Source organism: Filicampus tigris, chromosome 2, assembly GCF_054856515.1.
Source record: "Filicampus tigris isolate MCC_2025a chromosome 2, RoL_Ftig_1.0, whole genome shotgun sequence".
NCBI lineage: Eukaryota > Metazoa > Chordata > Actinopteri > Syngnathiformes > Syngnathidae > Filicampus > Filicampus tigris.
The window spans coordinates 2107171-2129341 of NC_141218.1; the positions used below are offsets into that span (position 1 = coordinate 2107171).

Below are 22171 nucleotides of genomic sequence, written 5' to 3' on the forward strand. Positions count from 1 at the left end.
TATTGAACACATTTTCTCGACTCGTGCTTGTACTCATTTTTTTTTTTTAGTCTCACTCAAGGGCAAGGACAGCCTGACCAGAGGGATCATTAACCTGATTGAAAACCCTCCAAGCGCAAACCTTTTAAAACGACCACATAAAAAAAAAAACATTAACCTGCCCAACCGCACACAACAATCCATGCATGTTTTCTTGGTCCATCATTTGTCCTTTATAGCCTTTGGTGTGTAGCACGATTTGCTGAATATACACACTGGCGACCGAACTACTACTAACGTTATTTGGGCCAATCAACACAGACCAGTTCCGTGTGGTCATCAAATATTTTGTTTGCCAACGCTGTTAAGAATACTGCACAATAAATTGATGACATTCTTACCTTTGAATTCATTGATGACCTCATCTTACATCATATACACAACAAATGATGGGTAACTTGTTTCAAAAATCAGAATCAGAAACAGGCTTGCCATATATAAGGTTATTAAAATTGAAGACAATTTGCAATTTTGTCCTTTTAGCAACATGAAGTTGATGTAACGTGTTTGCAAACTACATAAAATGATGAGATCCGGCGCCCAGGCCTTGAGTTTTAACACCTGCGCTGGAGATGTGCATCTTTAATTACAAGACATCACAATCCAAGACGATTTATCCGTGGAGTTATTTATGGGGATTCCAGCGTCCTCCAACTCCGGAATGCCACAGTGACTCTTGTAAATTGGGAGTGGTCCACCATCGCTACTTTCATGTTGTCGTCAATTCAATGGACAGTTAACGACCGCCAGCCAGTCCCTCCAGAACCCGGACGGTCCGGGCCAACCGGCTCAGGCCGTCATCCTCGGTGATGAGCTGCGGTGAGCACAATTCATCCTGAGGCGGGAGGAGGAAAAAGAAGTTGTTGAAATATATGCAAATGTTGAATTTGAATGACATTGCTAGTTCAGTCATACTCACACTGGCAGGTCCAGCTCCCATAAAGGCAATAACGGGATGTTTTTGAAAGTATTTATTTGAATATACCACCCAAAAAAAAGCAACGTGTCAAAGTCCATTTTTAATCAATTCTTTACAGCAGGAGGGCAGAACAAATGTAACAAATATATCTATATAAACTTGAAAAAGGAGTCTCAAAAGTGTATAAATATAAAAAAGATAAGTGGGACTTTCTGTTACGTGGACATATTTGGGAGTTCATTTGGAAAGCGGCTTGACTTACAAAAGAGACATTTTGGATTCACACAGTGTACATGAATGCAAACAGTAGGCCAGGAACAGTCAAAACCAGCAGCAAGAGACAGCTGAGCTAACGGGACAAATGGAGAAAGCAAAACAAGGAGAAACTCACAGACAAACAGTTGTCATCCATTTTAAAATGTTTCCATGACAAACTAATTGACATTGACTGTACATGTGCAATAAGGCAGCTAAATCGGGTACACATATCGATAATCGGACTCGCTGACCATTTTTCCCACTTTCGGGATCCAAGTCAGCAAAAGCCCGATTGTCAGATTGGGAAATGGGTCAGAGCAGACAATCGTAGACATTAAGCACACATAACGAGAATTGGACGGACTGAATTTCATCTTTTTTTTCCCTCCCTTGTTTTATCCATTTTAACTTCGCAACGCAGAAATGTTTCATACATGTTGAAAAGGAGCAGTAAGGCAGAATGTGTCAGGTAGACATGGGAAAGCCTCAAGTGGGGGGTGAGGGAGCGGGGGATATGATTAATAACTCAGGGGGGAAAAAAAGTCAATTTTCAGTTACTTTAAGCCGGAATAATGGAATATTGATCATGTTCATTTTCTCTGTTGGAGCTTTCACGAGTTTCTTAGTGACCTTGCAACGAAACAACTGCAAAATAAATTAAAAATATATATAATTTACTAACCTGTTTACATTTATACAAAGTCAGCCAGTTGACAAACACCACTGACACGAACAAATAATGTTCTCTACATAAACGCATTTCATACATTATATACACATTTATACATTATATATGTATACATTATTTATACATTATATATGTATACATTATATATACATATATATATATATATATATATACATAAACATACACACATACATGTGTACACATATATACATGCATGTATATATGTTCATAAAAACATATACATGTACATGTACACATGTGTGTGTGTATATATAACATATTTAGTGGAACAAAACGATTCATGTCAGAAAATTGGTTTTGATTTAAAAGATGTGAGTGTATTGAATCAAAGCGAATTGTTCCAATTTTATATTTAGAGTTGTATCGCATTGCCTTTTCTTGGAGATACACATCTTTGATGGCCACATTTACAGTACTTACAAGTATTATTTAATTATATACACATATATACATATATATACACACATATATACATACATATACATGTATATATATACATATATATACATGTATATATATATATATATACATGTATATGTATGCATATATATATGTATATATATATATACACACATGTATATGTATGCGTATATATATATACATATATATATATATATATATATATATACACACATACATATACATGTATATATATACATATATATATACGCATACATATACATGTATATATATATACTTATATATACGCATATATATATATACATATATACGCATACATATACATGTATATATATATATATATATACACATACATACAAGTATATACATATATACATGTATACATATACATATATATACATATACATGTATACATATATATACATATACATGTATACATATATATACATATACATGTATACATATATATACATATACATGTATATATATATATATATATATATATATACATATACATGTATATATATATACATATATACGCATACATATACATGTATATATATATATATATATATACACATACATACAAGTATATACATATACATATATATACATGTATATATATATATATATATACATACATATACATACATATACATACATATATATATACACATACATATATATACACATACATAGATATACATATACATATATATACATATACATATATATATATACATGCATACATATACACATATATAGATGCATACATATACACGTATTACACACACATTTATAGGTGTGTGTGTGTGTGTGTGTGCGCGTGCGCGTCGTTTGTACCTTTCTAGTTTGACCTCAAGTCAAAGTTATGTCGGTTCGGAGGCACTCGGGTCTCATTTGCACAAGTTGGAAATAGTAAAAGTGATCATAAAGTAAACATTCACAGCTGGTCTTCAGCTCACACGGGCCCTTTAAGGATGCTCACTTCCTTTTTCTAAGACCCAAGCAGTGCAAAAAATACAAATAAAGGGGGGAAAAAAATGCTTAACACCATGTTGTCACCCTGTATGATAGACTATAAATGAGACGGGCATTCTCAGGAGAAAATGCAGGACCTGTAGTGGATTTTCGACGTGGTAAAAGGCGAAGAAGCAAAGGCATTTCAGTGCTGTGTGTGTTCTTAGGCTAGCAGGTAGTAGTAGAGGGCGTAGAGCAGCGCCATGGCTGCACAATAGAAGAGCAGGAAATCTGCGGCCAGCAATGGCGGCGGCGGCGGCGGCGGCTGGGGGGCTCCGTCCTCCAGGGCCAGCAAGGCCTCCACGCAGGGCAGCACGCGGGGCGGCTTAGACACAAGCACATCAGAGCACACACACATGTCCGTCTGGACGGGGCAAAATACAAATAAAAACACACGACAGGGAAGTGTTAGAAGGAGGGAGGACATAAGCCGCGTTTGGACCGGCGACTTGAGCCTTTTGGCGGCCGCTCGAGTCGTCGGTCCAACCGTGACAGCAACGAACAACAACACTCCGTAGTTAGAAAGCCGTCACGAGTTTCCTAAGCCTCCTACTGGGTCTGATACAACAGTAGCGCTTTTCCGCCACCTTGTGGTTTCTGTGCACAACTACATCGGCCCTTTTGAGCGCGGCTCTAGTTCTCTCATCATCGAAGCAGCACACGATATTTGAATTCCGACACGAGTTCTTGTCCCTTGAAAGGCGTTATGGGACTCCGAGTGATTGTCATTTTCACCCTACCTCGGGGACGCCCAGCTTGCGGCAAGCGGCGATGAAATTTTCCACATTGAGTCGACACTTGGCGGAGCCGAGTTTGGGCTGAAAGACAAGCACAAGGACATGGCCGCGTCAAAGGGATGGAATGTCTGGACTGTGAAAAGACAAGTCCACTCGTCAATGAGTTCAAGTGCGACGTGCGCGACTGGCAACATTTTCATCTTTGTCAATTCATTTCATACATGAGCTTTCTGGTTGACTTTCCGTTTATTTACTTATTACTGTACAGTTGTACAGAAGAGGGCGGAACAGTTGCTTGTGAATTGTAAACTACAATTACACAGTACAGAGTGATCTTTTATTGATCGTTTTTTATCTGGCACTTCACAAAAATGCCATATATGAAAAACTAAATCTCATAGTAAAAACGTCAATGAAAGTGAAGCATTTTCGAAAGGGGCAGATATGAGGATATTAGATCGTTCAGCGGTTTAACGTGTTCACGATCTCATAAAGCCGAAAGATCGTTTGATCGTCTACATGGCACATTCCAAACAGTTTAGCTCTAGGGCGACGCAAAGCCCGACCAACCAATCACAGCACGCACAGTGCACCGTATGTGACACTCCCCGCCTCCCTGTTTGTTTGGATAGCGGGAAGCTATAGCGGAAAGTCACCACGAAGCAGAGTTGGTCCCGAAAAGAAACTCCACATCCACAGTGTCGATTTGGCTTCACTTTTCCTCGGAGGAGAAAGCGCAAACCAGTTATTTGCAAAGTTTGCAGGGACTCGGTTCGGACGCCGGCGCCGCCGACAGCCAAAGCAAACGGAGATCAGACACATGGTAGCTAGAGGCAGCCGCTAGCTCCAAGCTAACGCAACCCACAGTAACGCAGTCATTTAACAAGGGCACTCCATATGAAAAAACAAGCAAGCGGTGTAAAGAAGTAACTGAGGCAGTGACTTATTACCTTGCTGAAGACATGATTCCCATTAAAACAGTGGAAAAACGAGGGCTTTAAAAAACTCTTCAAAATACTACACCTGCGTTACGAGCTGTGTTTTTACGTTTACGTTATTGTACCTTTTATGTTTACATTCACTGCACATTTCAATAAAAATTGTCACTATTCAAATTAAAACCTGTTCAGAAAGCTTAGCTGGCTTAAAATGTCTTTTTTTTTCTTTTAGAGTTTTATATACAATTGGAATATGTTTTCTATGTTTGACAGGAGGAAAATGGTCCGAAATGTGCAAATTAGTCTTACATCTTTTTTAAAAAAAGAATCATGATAAAATCGCGATCGTGATTTTATTTTTTAAAAATCTTGATGAGATTTTGGCATATCGCCCACCCCTAATCGAAACCCGCTCTCAAAAGGGACTTCAAGCCGACGAAAATCAAAAGAAATCAGTTCAGTGTTGCGGCAATTTCGCGGCGGGGCTCGCAGAGGAGTGAAATGAAAGCCGACTCACCACAGCCGGGGACGGGACGTGGATGATGGGCACGGAGCGCGCTCGAACGCTGTTGACCAGCTGGCAGAGGACGGTGCCGTCCGACAGCGCCTCGCACAGGTCCTCGCCGAGGCTCACCTTCAGACGGGCCTCCAGCGTCTGCCAAAGCACCGCGTCAGCGCGCGACCTCAGACGACGCCTCTCCGCGCCACCTACCTTGCGCAGCTGCGCGGCGTCCGCCCTCTCTTCCTTCGGCGAGCGCGCGGTGCTGCGGGACTCGCTCCGGCTCATCTCGCAACCTGCGGACGACGCAGACGCTGCCAAAGCGGGCCTCGCCGAGCTCGCTCGCTTTATTTGGCGCCGCTTACCGGCGGGTCGGACGTTGCCGCGGGACGACGTACGGAACAGGAAGCTGTTGGGTTTGGGGTTCGGCGCCGGGGGCGGAGACGTCTTCGGGGAGGACGGCCCTTCTGGAAGAGCTCATTCGTAAGTTTTGCTACATGCTGTGGCTTGGAAAAAAATCACCCAATTGCCATTTTGTTTCCTCAATTTCGCAATTTAACATGTTAAGATCCACTGGCAGAGCTAGGATTTTTTTTTCAATGGGTTGGGATATCTCAGCACAACAACAAAAAAATAAAATAAATGACAAGCCCCAAAAAGTATTCCGAAAATGCTGATACGAACTCAATATATGTTCCCTACAGGAGACGGGGAGGGGGAAATATGGGAAAACATTGTAAAGTACCCCAAAGCCAATTATTTGCTCTGGCACCAGGGGGGTCCAAGCATATTCTGGGTTGGGGGGGGGGGGGGGGCATTGCCCCTGTAGCCCCCTCTCTAGCTCCGCCAGTGCTTCCCCATGTATTCAAGAGACAAAAGCACTGTGCTACAACAGAGAATATCACATCCATGAATGTTTTGGCTTACGCTAAAATGACTCAAGTACCTGTTCTGCTCCTTGAGCGCTGAAGATGCAGCGTCGTCGAAGAAGACGGAGCGCCGGCGTGTTCGGTGCTCTGAAGCAAAGGCCAGACAAGAGTGAACGCGCTCGCGCGGAGTCTCCCGTGCACTTGGCCGAGCGAGGAGGAGCACAACTCACGGCGCGTTGCGGTCGGAGGCCACAGTGGGAGGGGCTGCTTTCTGGGGATGCGCCGCTAGAGGGAGGCGGAGGGACAGTAATGAGGATTGCAAGTCGCCACGGCGTCCAAGGTGTCCCAATCTCAACTCACTCGGAGCTACTGCTTCCTGTCGGCGCTGTCAAGGCCACGAGACTTCCTGTTTTGCTCAAGGACTTCAGCAAGCTGCAAAAAGAGATGAATAGTATCGTTACAGACGTTACATCTTTGCCACATGGTGGCGATTAGAAAACGCAAGCATTTCAGGCCGAGTGGCGCAAAACGTACAGTCCGTGTCATCACCAAGCGCCGCCAGAAAATGCCAGCGCATTTTCAGAGAACACACCCAAATGCTGGGGTGAAGACATTTGAGGAGATTGCAACTGCCATTTCATATGCAATTTGTTTTATTTTTTAAGGTCCTCTTCCCATGTATTTTTTGGGGGGGGTTTACCATAGCAAGCAACAAATCCATCTGTATTCCAAGAATGCACATCACGTGTGTCTTCAGCAAGTGAAACGCGCGCTCAATCGGATTCAGGTCAGGTGGGCTGGCTTGGCCGTTGCATAACATTGCACTCCTTTGCCTTCAAATACTGCTTGCTTTCGCAATATGCTTCTTCAGGTTAGTGTCCATCGGCACTGTCAAGCGCCGTCCGATTCACTTTTTCATTGTCTAAAAAAAATAGATTTAAAAAAGTCTCTGGGGTGCCTGAGCGTTGATCACAAGCCATAACGGAAACGCACATCAGGTTTATCTGGCGCTGACATGATCAGTGAGGCTTCGTTTCCAAGCGACACTGTCTTGCAGAAATACAAAATAGCAAAGGCAAAAAGATTTTGTCAAGGCTTTACCACGATCCCGCTTACCTGGCCTTCTCCCCTTGCTGCTGCTGCTGCAGTCTCTCTCGCTCCTGCCAGATGAGAAGCGTTCCTGGCCGGCGGCGCTCTTCCGTGGTGGGGCTGGAGGGGGACGGCGGCAGCGAGGCCAGCGGCGTCAGAGAGGCCAGCGGCGATGGCGAGGCGGCGACTTCCATGTGAAGGCTGGACCTGCACCGGAGACACAAGGAAAGGAAAAGACAGCCAAAGTTCACTAGCGGCTTTCAAACCTAGGGCGCATCCCCAAAGTATTTCAACCGAAAGCGACTTTTTGTCAGGTGATCAGCCCGACCGATTCTGATTTTTTTTTTTTTTAGATTGATGCCAATTCTGGTATTTGGCAGAATAAAATTCGGATAACCGATGACCAATTGTCCAATTCATTAATCAAATCTAATGAATAAAATAACATCAACTACTGTTAACAAATAAATTACATGCAGCTGTTTTTTTTTGTCATTATTTTTGTCTTATGTAGGATCAGTGTGTTTGAAAAAAAAAAACAACGTGTTAATATGTCAGAGAAGAATCTGCAAAAATCAGCAAAAAAAAGAAAAGTAACATTTTTAAAAAGCCCAATTAGCGGCCGAAGAAGGACGATGTCGAGTGTGCATTGCAAACCATTTGACATGTCAAATAGAAAATGTAAATTCTCAAAACTATCCAAATGAACGCTGTCGGATGTCTCACGATTATGTAGTGGCCACCGATTTTCCCATTAAGTCACTCATAATTGAATGCGGGGGGCCAAATGAGTCAAATTACATTTTGATGCAGCTACGAAGTCGACTTTGCCGACATTTATTTAGTGCAAATGCAACAAGGTTGTCGGATCGTTTATGTAAAGTGTCCATATTTGCTGGCCCACGTGTGATGCCACATCACTTTGCGCTATGCTAACTTCTCGTTTGGGCCGCTCATGCTATCGATGGGCCTCGTGTGAAGGTGGCTTGTTTGTGTCGATAATTGACTGAATGCGGTCATCTATGGAGCGTGCGTGCGCGCGTTCATTCCTGCGTACGTCCTGCGCGTGCTTGATGCTGAGCTGAAACTAACAAATGCGGTCATTATGGGACGATCCCATTTGGGAATGAGCCCGCTTCAAGCAAAAAAAAAAAAAAGCATTCTCCCAAGTGGAACCGAAACTTCACTGCCACATTGTGCTCAATGTGAAAGCTGTCGAGCCGAGCTGGGCCAATGTCTGACTGCCGAGAGGCGGGAGTGGGAACTGGCGTCTATTGACTTTCCCCAGCTCTTCAAATATTGCGTCAAGTGACCTCGTAGCGCATCGTCAGCCTGTCAAAGATGGCGGGCGACAGGACGTACCGGCGGCATTTGGCGGGCTCCTTCTTGTCGGACAAAGCGCTTCTCTCGTTGGGCTCCTGGAAAGAAAGCAGTGACATCATCAAGAACAGAAAGCGGATGTTGCGCAATGGGCATCTTTGGCCTCGTACCGGCGCTGCGAGAGGCCCCGTCTTCATCTCCTCCTCGTCTTCCTCCGTCAGGCTGCCGTCGATGGAGTCCACCCGCCCCGCTTGGCCGTTGACTACGAACGCAGCCCAATGGGAAGAGTTTTGCAAGCACACACGCTGACATTTTGAGCGCAACGTGACACCGGCCGATAGCCAATCGGGAAGCTCGTTGGCCTTGTTGCCACACGCAAATGGAGGAGCAACTGCTGGACTTGTGTTGAGTATTCGTGTCACCGAGATCACTCGCCACATGACGACACAATCTAATAGTTAGCCTAGATTCTTATATTTCTTCTACTTCTTTCTTCTTTTAACTTCCGTCAGCACGGATCAGGATTAGGGTTATTATTATTATTATTATTATATAATATAATATAATATAATATATATAGTGAGTGAAGGTTGCTTTTTAGAACAGGTTTGTTAGTTTTTACTTTTCAAAAATGTTTCATTCTAGTTTAGTTTTAGTGGTTCTTTTTATGTACGGCATATTTGACAAGTGTAAGATAAAAAAAAAAAAAAAAAAAAGGTCATACTCTAAAGTATTTACATTTTTTTACAGTGCAATTTTCAAACAACGGTTTGCCCTCCAGATGTACAGCAATCCTGAAACAAATTTAAAATAAAGCCTGAAAGCTCATTTATGATATTCACGGACAAAGATGACAACAACGGACATTTTCAGCGTAACTATAGTTAGCTTTCATTGGCTTTAGAAATGTAACATGTTGTCTCAGTTTTTGCTTTTTTTCCACAAGCATTTTGGTTTGTCTTTTATTTGGTTAATGAAAATGTTTTTTTGTTTTTTTTTCAAATTGTAGTTATTTTGCCCATTTTGGATAACTAGAATGAAAGTGAAGGCGGCCGTCCGTCAGCCTCACCTTTGGTGGCTTCTAGAGGAGAGTCCTCCTCCACCTCCTCCAGGTTTCTCTGGTCTCTGCTGACCTCGGAAATACGCAGGGAACGTTCGGAAAAGTCATCCGCTGACTACACACACACACACACACACACACACACACAGCAAATGAAGCGCTTGTTATGGCGGGCGGACATTGTGCAACGCGGCCGGCTTCAAGCGTGGACTGGCCTCATTCCCGGACCATCGTTTGCTGCCACTATCGACACTGTTGAAACCGGAGTCCAGGCCGCCAAACTGGCCGCTGAACAGCTCCTGGTCGGACAAACTGCGACACGACGGCGGGTTAGGGCGCAAAGAACACAAAAGACAAGGGCGGGCTCGCCAGCGGGCCGGGCCGGGCCGGGGCGGGCCACTGACCAGCTGTTGAAGCCGGTGGGCCTCAGGTGCCTCTCCAGCTCCTCCTGGCTCCTCTTGCACGCCTCCATGTTGAGATACTTAAAGATGTGGTATTTGCCCTTGGCGCAGATCTGCGCGGGGGGCATCTGCAGCGGGTTGTTGTCCAGCGAGATGCTCTGCAGGTGCCGCAGGTGGCGGTAGCACAGCGGCAAGCGCGTGAGGCGGTTGCAGGACGCGTCGAGGCGCACCAGAGGCAGCTCCGACATTTCTGGACAGGCGAGGGGGGAGGCAAATTTGCAGCAAAGTCGACGCAAACGGCGGCGACCTCCGCGGTTCCCCCGCGTACCTTCGGGCAAAGAGGTGAGCCGGTTCCGCCTCAGTTTCAAGTCGCGCAAACACTCGAGCCGGCCGAGCTCCGCCGGCAAACACTGCAGCTCGTTGCAGCTCACGTCCTGGCGAGCAAAAAAAAAAAAAAAAAAAGAAGAAGAAAAAAAGTCACGCCGCCGCACCTCAGGGGGCGGGGCTAGAGAGCGGGTTTGGGCTACCAGCTGTCGCAGATTCGCGAGGGCCAACACGGAGGCGGGCAGCGAAGACAACTTGTTGTTGCTGACGATGAGCACTCGCAGGAGCGGAAGCTCAAAGACGGACGCCGACAAAGTGGACAACAGATTGCGGCTGTGGACGCAAAGCGCAACATGTCGCATTCCTTCGGCGACCTTTGGCCTTTTGCCAAAACAAGCTCCTTGTCATTTGTTTTCCCTTCAATACTGCGAGTTAATTATCTGCTCAAGATCCTCAATACATTCATCTGTATTACAAGAAGCAAAAATACATCGGATTCATGTTTGGTTGCTCAAACGGAGGCCAAATAAAGCACAAATATGAAAGACAGTTTTATTCATCTGCTTCCGTTAAAGTTGTTAGCTTAGGAAACATCTTTGACTTGCAGTCTTTTAAGCGTCTACTACGACGGCTTCACAAAGTTGGACCAAAGTCACACATGTGGCTGCGACAGTGACGCAAAGATATCTGTGGCTTGATCATGTCGACAGTCACGTCCACATGTGCACTCTACGAAGTAAGCACTGAACTTATCGCTACATGACAAAAATGTAAAGATATTCACGAACTATAATGACCTTGCTACCACCCAACTGAAATGGAGCAGAGTTTTGACGTTTTATTTGCCAGATTGCAGCGGTTGCCATTTGAAAATGGCTTCCAAGCTGCTTTGCGGTGTCCATTTCAATCGGGCGAATGGTTCGGCCCTCGTACTTGAGGGTCTCTTGGCAACAGCGACATTGCCGTATCGTGGGAGGGTGGGTGTGTGTGTGTGTGTGCGTACCTGAGATTGAGGTAGGTGAGGGCCTGGAGGTTCCCCAGGCAGGGGGAGAGCGAACGCATCCCATTGTGGTAAAGACTGAGCGTCTCCAGCGAGATAAAGTGACCGAGCTCCTCGGGCAGCTCGCATAGACGATTTTTCGACAGATCTGGGGGAGAAGAGGAAAAAAAAAAAAAAAAAAGCATGAAATTATTTCATATACATTTTTTCAAGTGATTTTGCGTAGCCTCAAAGCCCAGTTTGAGAAGCGCCGCACTTGGTGAGCCTAAAAAGCCCCATTAGCACGTTGCTTTCACTGACACGGAAGTCAGTCAATGGCAGACTGCCCGGTGGCTGTTTATTGATTTGTTTTTGGAAGCCACTTCAGCGAACATGAAGGGGGCTGAGAAGGAATCCCGGCAGATACACAAAGTCATTCCTCGAAGCGCGCAGGATGGACTCAGATGGTGTACAGTAACGATGCCTCTTTGTCGGCCCGTAGCTGCGGGGGAGCCGTGTGAACAAAAGGTGGGGGCGGCCAGTGGAGTCTCCACTGGGGGATGGAACGCAGGCGGGGGCCGTCGGTAACCATTGTCCAAGAGACAGACAAAGATGTGGGAAAACCGCCCCCCCCACCACCACCAGCAGCCCCGGCCCAGCCCCCACCGCAGCCCATTTTGCACAGAAGGTGCTGAACGCCAAATCCTCAAGTTTGAGTGAACTTCCACCCAAAGTTGAAATCAACAGCTTGACGCAAGCACTTGGCTTCTTTTTTTTTTTTTTTTTTTCAAGAATTGCTCATCGTGTGCTGCTTCTTAAAGTGGGCCTCAAACACTTTTCTTTTCCTCATATACTAATGAGGCGAAGCCGTGTAGGCTACCGTGGCGCTAACGCTAGCCAAGATGGCGGCGCGCATGCTCGCGCTGGCTAACAGCTTTTGGGTACAGGTGTCAAACTCAAGGCCCGGGGGCCGGATCCGGCCCGCGGCTTCATTTTATGTGGCCCGCGAAGACAAATACCAATCCTTCCTTTAAATTACATTGAAAAGTAGTTGAACAAAAACGAATTACTGGCTTCTGATTTCAAAACTAGTGATCCATCAATTAGTCGTATATGAAGGCGATCATACATTTACACGGGTTAAGAGTCGTAACGGCCCTCCGAGTGGTATCAGAACTTGGATGTGGCCCACGTCAACATCCATCCACCCGGCCATTCGGCCTTTGTTTGGCTGGCGTTTGCTTTTATTTGCATGTGGGTCACTGGACAAGGGATGGAAATGCTGCGCAGTCCCGCAAGAAGTGGGACAACATTCCTTCTCAAGCGACACGATAGGGAGTCGGATACAAGAGGAAAGACATTTCCTCGGACTCAATCAAAGTCGTGTTTTCCTGCTACGTCCCGGCTGGCCGATTTTAAGGCAACAGCTACGACAGTCGCCCATTTCTTGACAGCCGGCGTGAGAACAGGTGCTAATGAATACTTTCTAAAGAGTGCTTGAATACGATCCAGAGTCTTTTTGATCAGTTTTAAGTATGTACAAGGGCTAAATCTTTTCTTTTCTTTTTTTTTTTTTAATTACAGGCTCTCTGTGTATGTTGGATTTTCAATTACAGAGAGTGGGTTTGGAACTGAAACGTAGTGATGGCAAAATGAAGCTTCAAATTTGCTTCATGAATCAGTTGTACTTTTTGGACTCCTCTACTGTTGGCCCAAATAAAGAAACGGCAAGTCAGTGTACAATGTTGAGTGCCATCTAATCCAGAGGAGTCCAAAAATACCGCTTAATATTTTCCTATCGCTACTAAAACGTATCCTCCGCCATGAACGGACGCAGTTGTAGTTCATACAGTTCTGTGAAATTCAAGAATGTTCTTGGGAATGACCTTGAACAAGGCTTTAATCGCACTTTGAAATGAATTTGGTAGACAGGGCAAAAGTGTGCTTTAGCAAGTGTACCTTGGATCGACTAAGACAACAGAGATAGATTTAATAGGGGTGGGACTCCAACATAACCTGAATGATGAGAATGACGTTTTCTTCATCCCTCTTCCCTTCAAGACAGTTTGCACACTACACGACACATTTGACAAATGACTGTATTAGCGCTAATTCCAATTTGGCCGAAAGCAAACAACACAAATGTTTGGATTGCAGCATGTAAGGCTGTATTGCAGACCTTTAAAGCCACATCATCATCGAGGCAAAGTGCACCGTGCGAAGGGAAAAGCAAGCTCTGCGTTTGGGGTGTGGCCAACGGTGAATCGCAAGCGTTTGAGGCGGCACAGCAGCGCATCCGCGACGACAGCGCGTAGCCGCGCCCGCATCACGAGGCCGACACTTGTCGAGCAACCGGTCCTCTCGTATGGCGTTCTGCATTCAAAGTGCGCTCCACCTTCACCGTTTGCAAACTCCATTCTTGGAAAAGTGCACCTACGGCATTTGCATATTTTGGTACGCTTCCTGTGACGCCCGAAGATGCCGCCCAAACGTTCCAATTACAAAGTGCCCGGCTCAGCACCGAGTCGTTTGCGAGATATTTGCAAAACAAGTCTGTGTATCACGGAGTCAAACACTGGATAAAATGGCTGGTCATCCCCTGCATATTTTTGTCTTTGCGCTCCTGATTGTGCTAGCGTTATTTAGGCTATCATGCTAGCTAATACTGATGAGCTACATGCGAAGGTGGTTGTCGTGAACTGAATGGTCCATTTTGTAGCGTGATTTGCTGATGCCGGAAGCATTCCACTACACTGCCACGTTCATTTGAATTCAATTCATTGTTCGGCTACTCTAGCTAACTATGAAGCACTTTGGAGGGGCCGAACTGATTGACAAGACTTCCACTCGGTGACATACACCCCCGTCCGTGTACCACGTCATGGCATTTTTGAGCAATGTAAGATGAGTTTGAAACATCTTTCGGAGTCTTGGCTGGCCTTGAAACTACTAACATAGGCAATGAGAAACATTTTAGCTGCGCACTGCTTTGCGAGCGCACCCTTCCTGAGGCAGTTTCACGGGGGCGGCACGTATCAAGTGTTTGGATACGCTGCGCTGCAAGCACTTAGCGCGGCCAGAGAGCGCTTGAGCGAAAGACAACCGCGCTGAGCGATGTTCAAGTCGACAGCAGATGATGGGGAGTGCAACGTCCTTGGCCAAGAAATCCCTTTTGACTTGACTTCCTCCCACACACTTGCATCTGTCACCTCCTCACTTTCCCTCCCACTGTGCCCGCCTGACTTGCAGCTCGGGGCAAACGCCGGACGACGACATTTGAGCATCACAAGCTCACGTCGCTTCAAGAAGCCGGCTTGCGCTTGGCCTCGCTGGTCCTGTGAATCGGTTCCACGTGCGTGCCCTCGTCATCATTCTAGTGGGCAGCAATGTCATGCCCGAGCGGAAGGCACTTGTGGCTAAACTAGACTGGGCCCAACCAATACAGACATTTTGAGCCCATTCCGATTATCTGGCAGAAAAAAATTCTGTTAACCGATTCATCGGACGATTTTGTTTCAAAATATGTCATGAATAAAAGAACCTCCTCTCTTAACGCTTACAACAACAAATATATTAATTTTGTCTTTTACAATAATTTCATGACTACTATTTATGAATCACACTCGAGCTCTAGGCAGGACACACCCCGATGCAGTATGATCGGCTGCAGCATCCAGGTAGGACACGCCCGACATACCTGTGGTGATTCGGTAAGAAAGACAATGCGCACCGCAGAAAGAGCAGCATGTACATTCAATTAAGGAATTAAATCATGATGCAAATAATGTTACATTCTTTACACTCTACACCCCGCCAATAAATAAATAAATGAATAAAGAAATCAAAGTATGGGGAAAAATTGAAAAGAAAATCTGGCAGTATAAGATGCTAAACGTTGGATTATTAACAGTGGCAGCACAGAACAAACGTCCCGAGTGCACGAGATTGTGTTTGCTGTAAGGTCTTATTTTGCAGAAGCGATCAAGGATGTCGTTGATTGATCGGCAAATGATGACATCACAACCAATCGCCAATTTTGCATTAAATGTCAAAATTCTGCCAATCCTAACCAGTCGATCAGATCTGTGTAAAGTCCGGCTGCAAACAACATTTTAATAAACGATTCAATATTTATTTTTGCAATGAATGGCTGAATTGGATTTTTTTAAACTGTTTTAGTTAAAACAAGACATTATTGATAGTGCAGAAAATGCACAATTATAAATGAATTAAGAATCAGTTACTGGTTCGGTCTTTAACATGTCAGAAAAATCAGCAAAAAAAGTTACCAATTGTTTTCCAAAGTAAAAAAAACCAATCGGGGGGACAATATAAAAATTCATGGCAGAGAAGCTCCAATTTTGAGCATATGTACAATTTGAAATGAAAAAACGATGGCGCTATTCATGGATTATGAAAAATAATTATCAATTTGATAATTCATTCATTGTCAATTCATCTAACAAAGTACAATGCCGTCTAGTGCTGCTTTGAATTGTTTTCTTTTCTTTCTAGAGTTTTTCTGTGTTTTTTGGGTGCTCGAGCGCACGAGCGCTGAAAAGTGAGAGACGTGTAAACAGATGGCAGTAGCGACACGTTCCGATCGCCGTGGCAACGGCGAGCGCAGGGCCGAGCTGTGAAAACACAGCGACGAAAAAAACAAAATAAATTTTAAAAAAAAACCTCAGCGACGATCCACCGCAGAGAAGGAAAGTGCGCGCATCGGCGGAGGTGTCATGTGACGCGGCGCGGCGACGCACAACGACAGCTTCATCTCTGGCCGTCCAAACGGAAGCCCGAGTGCAACGGCCCCACACAGCACATCATCAACTTCCTCCGTGTGGAGGCTCATGAATCAGCGTGGTTGCGTATCATTACTCACCAGCCAAGCCCTGACACCAACACACACACACACACAAACACGCACGCACGCAGCAGTCACTCATTAACACACCCTCATCGAGTTTCATTGTGCTGCGGCCAGGTAACAAAACTAAACAACAAAAAGTAGCGCCTTGAATCGGACGGGCCTTGCACCAGTCAAGTGACGACTTGTAGGCCGACTGCCTTTGCTCTGGTTACCTCCCTTGGGACTGGTGGGCGGGGGTCACCCCCCCCCCCCCACTCTTTCAACCAGCTGCCACTGAGCTTGAAAATACTTTCAAAGTGCAACTCACGGTCTGAATCATCGACCAAAAGCGGGCTTGTGTGTGACTGAACGCTGGCCGCCCGGCACAAACAACCAAAACCCGAATGTCAAAATGTTACCGGAGCAGACGCACGCATGCTAACGGCAGGGCGGTGTTTCCAAGAGCCAGACAAGACAAAGCAGAAGTGAAGGCCGCCGGTGAGGCCACATCCGCAGCGCGCAGGAAATCAAGCAAGCGGGGAGATGCACAGCGGCTTACTTAAAACGGAAGTCAAACCAAACAGATTTTTTTTCAACAATATGTTCTATGCAGGCCTACTAGTTGAAACAAGGCATTTTGATAAACATTCCATTTGTGGAAGAAGAGTGAATCCATTTGTTTTTAGCCATCTTTGCCATTTTATTACTTCTGTCGACTGAAAATGACATCACAAGGGCTCAGGTAACGGCCAATCACGGCTCAGCTTTAGAAAACGGGCGAGCTGTGATTGGTCGTTATCTGAGCCCTGAGTAGTTGTGATGTCATTTTCACTTGACAGAAATGACAAAATGGCCGCCCCCTGAAATGGCTAAAAAGGAGTGGCTGATTCCACAAACGCAATATTAATCAAAATGCCTTGTTTCAAATCGTGGGCCTGCTGGGAACATATTCTTGAAAAAAATATGTTTGGGTTGATTTCACTTTAAGCATACGCGGCTGACGGAAACAACTCCTTCCATGTCCTACACACACACACACACACACACACACACTCACAAGAGAACTGTTTGGAAGAAACGCTATTGGCCGGGGGCGGATTATAAAAACGTAAACAAGGCATTCAGCTAAATTTTTCGCTCACGATGAACTCCCACAAGAAGCAAACCTTGACACACTATGGTGAAATACTTAACATTGTCGTTCTTGGAAGATTAAGGCGGCAAAGGCGTCACTGTTTATCCGCATTTGTCACTTCCTCTTATTGCTGATTCGCTAGCTAACAGCCAATCAGAGAGGACAAATGTCACGACGCCGATTCAACATGCTGAAACGCCGGCCAGACGCTTCCTGCCGGTGTTGGCTACATCGATCGGACGGCGCAATCCGACGTCGGAGGTCGATAAGCGTCGGATTGCGCTGATGAGGTTAGCAACTAGCTGTTAGCTAGTTAACAGAAAGCTGTGCTGCTTGTACACCGGACCGTTTGCGGGGCATTAAAATACGTGCTAACTCGTGGTGGTAAGATTTATCCAATAGCTAGCTAGCGTAGGTACATTTTGCTGGTGATCGTGGACGTGCTGTTGTGGTACGTTAACTACTTCTGCCTTGGGGTACAATGTGGCAAATGTGAAAACACTCGTTTTGGGGGCTATTAGAAGCAAATTTCGCATTTTTTTTTTGTCAGTTCACAACGTTAGCAAAGCTGTTGTCTTGCATGGTTAGGATTTTTCATTCTCAGTCCAAACATCATGCAAGAATTGATAAACGAGTACTCATTTGGGCGCAGAAAAGAAAATCGATATCACATAAAATTGACTTGCACATATTCTCTGTACTTCGATTTTAATACAGAGTGCAAGTACTTCAGCCACTTGGAGTTTTTTTTTTTTTTTTTTCATTAACTCTGGCGGAAAAAAAGCAATTTCTTGTGCAGGAAAACAAACTTCCTCTGCTACGTTCTTTTTTTTTGAATAATAACTTTACACTGTACGAGCATTATGACAAAGATTATTATCGCTTGGCGACAAAACGCCACACCTCGTCTGCAGTGAATTCCAAACACGAGCATCGCTATCAAAGTCAGTCCGGGAGCAAAGATATTGGATACCATGGCGTCGACACTAACGCCTTGATGCTTGTTCCAGCCTGAGGATGGAAGCTCATCAAACGCGCAAAACAAAAACACACACTTGTGGGCGTGCGTGGGGCCTACAAGGCCCGAGCTTTGTGCGCATCTCGCCGGAAGCGAGTCGTCTTTGTGCGAGCGCGGACGAACCTTTGACCTTGGTGGAGCTGGGAACTTGCCGGAGAGGGGGGCTGGAGTGAGAGAGAGAGAGAGAGAGAGAGAGAGAGAGAGAGAGAGAGAGAGGAAGGCAGGATGGAGGGGGGGGCTTCTTTTGAATCGGGAACACTTCTGAGCTTTCTTGATAGCGTCTCAACACCACATAAGCGCAAAGGGCAAGTTTGCAGGCCAATTGTCCAAAGTAAGAAGACCTTCAAAAAGTAACTGTCCGCCTCTTGGTCCCCGAAGGATGGACTGGACGGACACCGGGCGTGTTCTGAGCAGATGGTCCTAATTAGCTGATGTCAGTGGCTGTTGCTTTAGGTCACGGCAGAGCTGACGATTGATTTCCGTCAACCTGGACGACGGGCGTAATCCTCTTTTTGCACACGGCCACCACAAGGTAGTCCGCCTTAATCCAACCGTGTGCCGGCGCTTTCGTCATCAACGCCGAAACTAAACCGGCGTATGCGCGCTCGCTTACAATCGGGCCGACCAAATGTGAGCATTTTCCTCAACTTGAGATCAAAGTCGGCAAAGGTCTCCGAAGGATTGTCCTGAGTGATTAGTCTGTGCTGTGGGGCGTGTTTGGACCAAGGTTAGTTATAGTAACAAAAACTAACAAAATAAACTATCACTGGGGAAAAAAAAAAGGAAACACACTTTCATTAATGGATTAAAATCAACATTTAAAATAATAATACAAACTTGCTCTGAAAACAAATGCAAAGTAACCAAATTTAAAAACCTAAAGTCACAACAAAATCAAAACTATAACTAAAAAATGCCAAACTATTACAACCCAAGTAAAGAGTGATTTTTGACCCGAGGTATGTGGACCAGCGGAGCCATGTAGATTTATGGTTTGTTATATGTATTATGTTAACATTTGACATGTGAATTTATCAAAGATGGTGTTTGGATACTGTACAAGCCGGGACAAAGGGGGCTTTTTTTTGCTGTCTGTTATACGTTGCAAAAGCTGTGATTTATTGGAAAATTTCCACCCGAGGTAAGTGCTTCTCAATAGTAAATCACGGATTGTTTTTACATGTATATTTTTGACACAAGTGACATTATCTGTAAAAACTACCTATATTCATATACTTTTGTTAGAAGATAGTAAGAAAAAAAAACCAGTTTCAATGCATTGTTTGGTATCAGGTTGCTTCTACAGTGGTGCGTTGGCTACAAGTGCCCCCAATTTAAGATTTTAAGTTACCAACTAAAGGTGCAACAATGAACAATTAATCAATTCTCAAGTTAATCTACAACTCTTCTGCCTAATCGATTAACCGTTGCGATATTGTTGAACATAAAACTGTCCAAGTCCTCTCAATTTTAGCCTCAAAAATAAAGATTCTCCGATTTCTGTCATAATGAACGAAAGCCATGAAAACTTGCTTCAATCAAAAGGAGATTTTTTGGAAAACAATGATCAACATTTTTGCCTAATTTCTGGTGTGGTGCAGAAAAATTGGAAAGCCATAATCTGTCATTTTCTGTACTGTCAATTAGAAATAATGTCATGTTTTGGAATAAATGGATGAAAATACGTATTTTGAATCCGATTAATTAAAACGAGTATTTGACAGATTCATCCAATGTTAAAATAATCCTTAGTTGTATTCCTATGATAAATCTTCAGTCATTTTTTTTTTGGGGGGGGGGGGGTTGTGTTGCAGACAAAATTAACCCTGCCACTTAATGGTGACCTTCAGCCACCATCAGTTCACCTCACAGTGACAGTACAGATATCAGTTGTGTTTTGTGCTTGCATTTTGCATATATGGTCAATTTTCTTTTTTTTTCCCTAACCCCCTGTCCGGTGAAAGTGGTGTGCAGCAGAAGTACTTTTCAGTGGGGTGGCCAGGATGACATAACCACTCACTAAGAGGCCACTTAGCTCCGCCCCTGCTTCGACGACATGTAAAATAATGACGCAGTAGGCGTGAATAACGCCTCGAACGCTAACCAAGGGCGTTAAAATATTAACTTGGTGTGGCCACAACGACAAAAAAAAAGTGTTTACTGTGTTATAACGATGATGTTAGACAGTACTATACTGTTTGTACTGTTGTTCTTGAAATAAACACGTTCCCATAACTGTTATGGTTTCCTTCATTCATTCATTTTATTGTGGGAAGTAGATTGGGATTGATTTGAGTGACTATATTTTGAACAGAAACAATAGTTGCGAAGCGTCTGCTCGATTCGCGATGGAACCCCGAACCGGGAAGGCGACCAAACAAAAGGCGAAAGGCTAACTTCAAACTCCAACTTGCCTGCGTGTGTAATGTCGGACAGGTCGTAGTTCTTGGCGCTGCGGGGGAACTCTTTGAGTTTTCGGTTGGCCAAGTTGAGAGCCCCGCTGGCGGCGGCGTCCTCCAGGGCTTTCTCCACACTCCGACTGGCCGCGACTGTGGCCGGCAGCTGGGCTCCATCGCCAGCCTCCATCAAACAACACTCGCGTCGGGAAGAGTCCTCTCCTTACTTTGTTTCCGGCGTCCGCGTCACGCAGCCGGCCCCACGCCGCCTCCTTTATATCTCCCCAAAGGCAAAAACCTACGAACGTGTGACCATGGTGGCGAAAAAGGCATGAAAAAGTGTTGGAGGCAGGTCGCGCAGAGCGGCGTTCGCTGGCGTCAGCTCACAGCCTGCCCGGAGAGTGGGCTCAAGCTGTCAATCTTACAGGAAGTGGCGTCGAGCGCGCCAGTGTCGCAACAATCACACCCGGGGGCCGGCCTTTTCTTACACAATAAAAGCTCACCATTCGTAAACTCAAAGAACAATGACACCCGGCGGTGCGCATTCCACCCCACGTCAGAGCTTTGGAAAAAAATACCTAACCGTCTTGTGTTTTGCCAATGAAATGTGCTGTACTTTAAAAGGTTGTCGTTGGCCTGTCTTTTACTTTGACAGTTGTAGCCCCAAACTCCTCAAAGCACGGAAAATTGACGGGGCGGGCCCCTCTACTTGCTATGGTGGCCGGGAAGTGCTAAACAACATGACCAACTGCTCATAGTCCCTCTTCAAACGAAGAGCTGAGTGAGTATATGAAAAAAAAAATTAAAAAAATAGATACACCTTTGTAGATCGCTTATTTCTGAAATGAAAAACCTTTTTCATCTTAGAAAATAGACGTCTTTGTCTAAAATGTGTAAGAAAACCTGCAGGGAAAATAGCTTGCAGGCGTTATAGACTGTTAACTGAAAATGTCCAAAAGAAATAGCTCCTTGAGGTTTTATGGAATAAATGAAGCTTTTAAATTTCAATATAATACACATTTAGACCTTTCGCCTAATACTATCATTATGTGAACTTCCAAAACAAAGAAAGTGCATCCTCAACACATCTACTGTATGCAACAGGTCACTAGTGAGAGGCGCCAGCAGATAATTTGCATGCATGCATGCATGATCTGTACCGCTTCTCCTCACAAGGGTCGCGGGCATGCCG

At 44.9% G+C, this 22171-nt stretch overlaps 1 protein-coding gene across 3 annotated transcripts; it reads right to left on the reverse strand.

The window, feature by feature from the left end:
• Window positions 1–310: 310 nt before the first annotated feature.
• lrch4 (leucine-rich repeats and calponin homology (CH) domain containing 4) lies at window positions 311–21915 on the reverse strand. 3 transcript variants are annotated; one of them, XM_086024036.1, is made up of 18 exons: window positions 20998–21914; window positions 11606–11750; window positions 10806–10935; window positions 10607–10712; window positions 10282–10528; window positions 10093–10189; window positions 9887–9992; window positions 8988–9079; window positions 8860–8915; window positions 7525–7704; window positions 6769–6840; window positions 6639–6693; window positions 6486–6555; window positions 5905–6006; window positions 5753–5835; window positions 5558–5695; window positions 4106–4183; window positions 311–874 (listed from the first exon to the last, which is right to left on the reverse strand). In XM_086024036.1, exons 1-18 carry the CDS (start codon window positions 21167–21169, stop codon window positions 776–778), a joined length of 2028 nt encoding a protein of 675 aa, XP_085880162.1. In that variant the 5' UTR covers window positions 21170–21914; the 3' UTR covers window positions 311–775. The 3 variants fall into 3 exon arrangements, with proteins under 3 accessions (XP_085880162.1, XP_085880161.1, XP_085880160.1); XM_086024035.1 differs by lacking the exon at window positions 311–874 and adding an exon at window positions 3103–3729 and having other exon boundaries at window positions 5905–6003; window positions 20998–21915; XM_086024034.1 differs by lacking the exon at window positions 311–874 and adding an exon at window positions 3105–3729 and having other exon boundaries at window positions 20998–21913.
• Between the last annotated feature and the right edge of the window lie 256 nt (window positions 21916–22171).

What these genes read in the sequence shown, in the direction of transcription:
- lrch4 (XM_086024034.1), bottom strand. Translation starts at nt 21,169, where the DNA reads ATGGAGGCTGGCGATGGAGCCCAGCTGCCGGCCACAGTCGCGGCCAGT. An exon ending in CCCACCGGCTTCAACAGCTG is followed by an intron (nt 10,190 to 10,281) that starts GTCAGTGGCCCG and finishes GTCGTGTCGCAG; the next exon opens with TTTGTCCGACCAGGAGCTGT. An exon ending in ACGTCCCGTCCCCGGCTGTG is followed by an intron (nt 4,184 to 5,557) that starts GTGAGTCGGCTT and finishes CTTGTCTTTCAG; the next exon opens with CCCAAACTCGGCTCCGCCAA.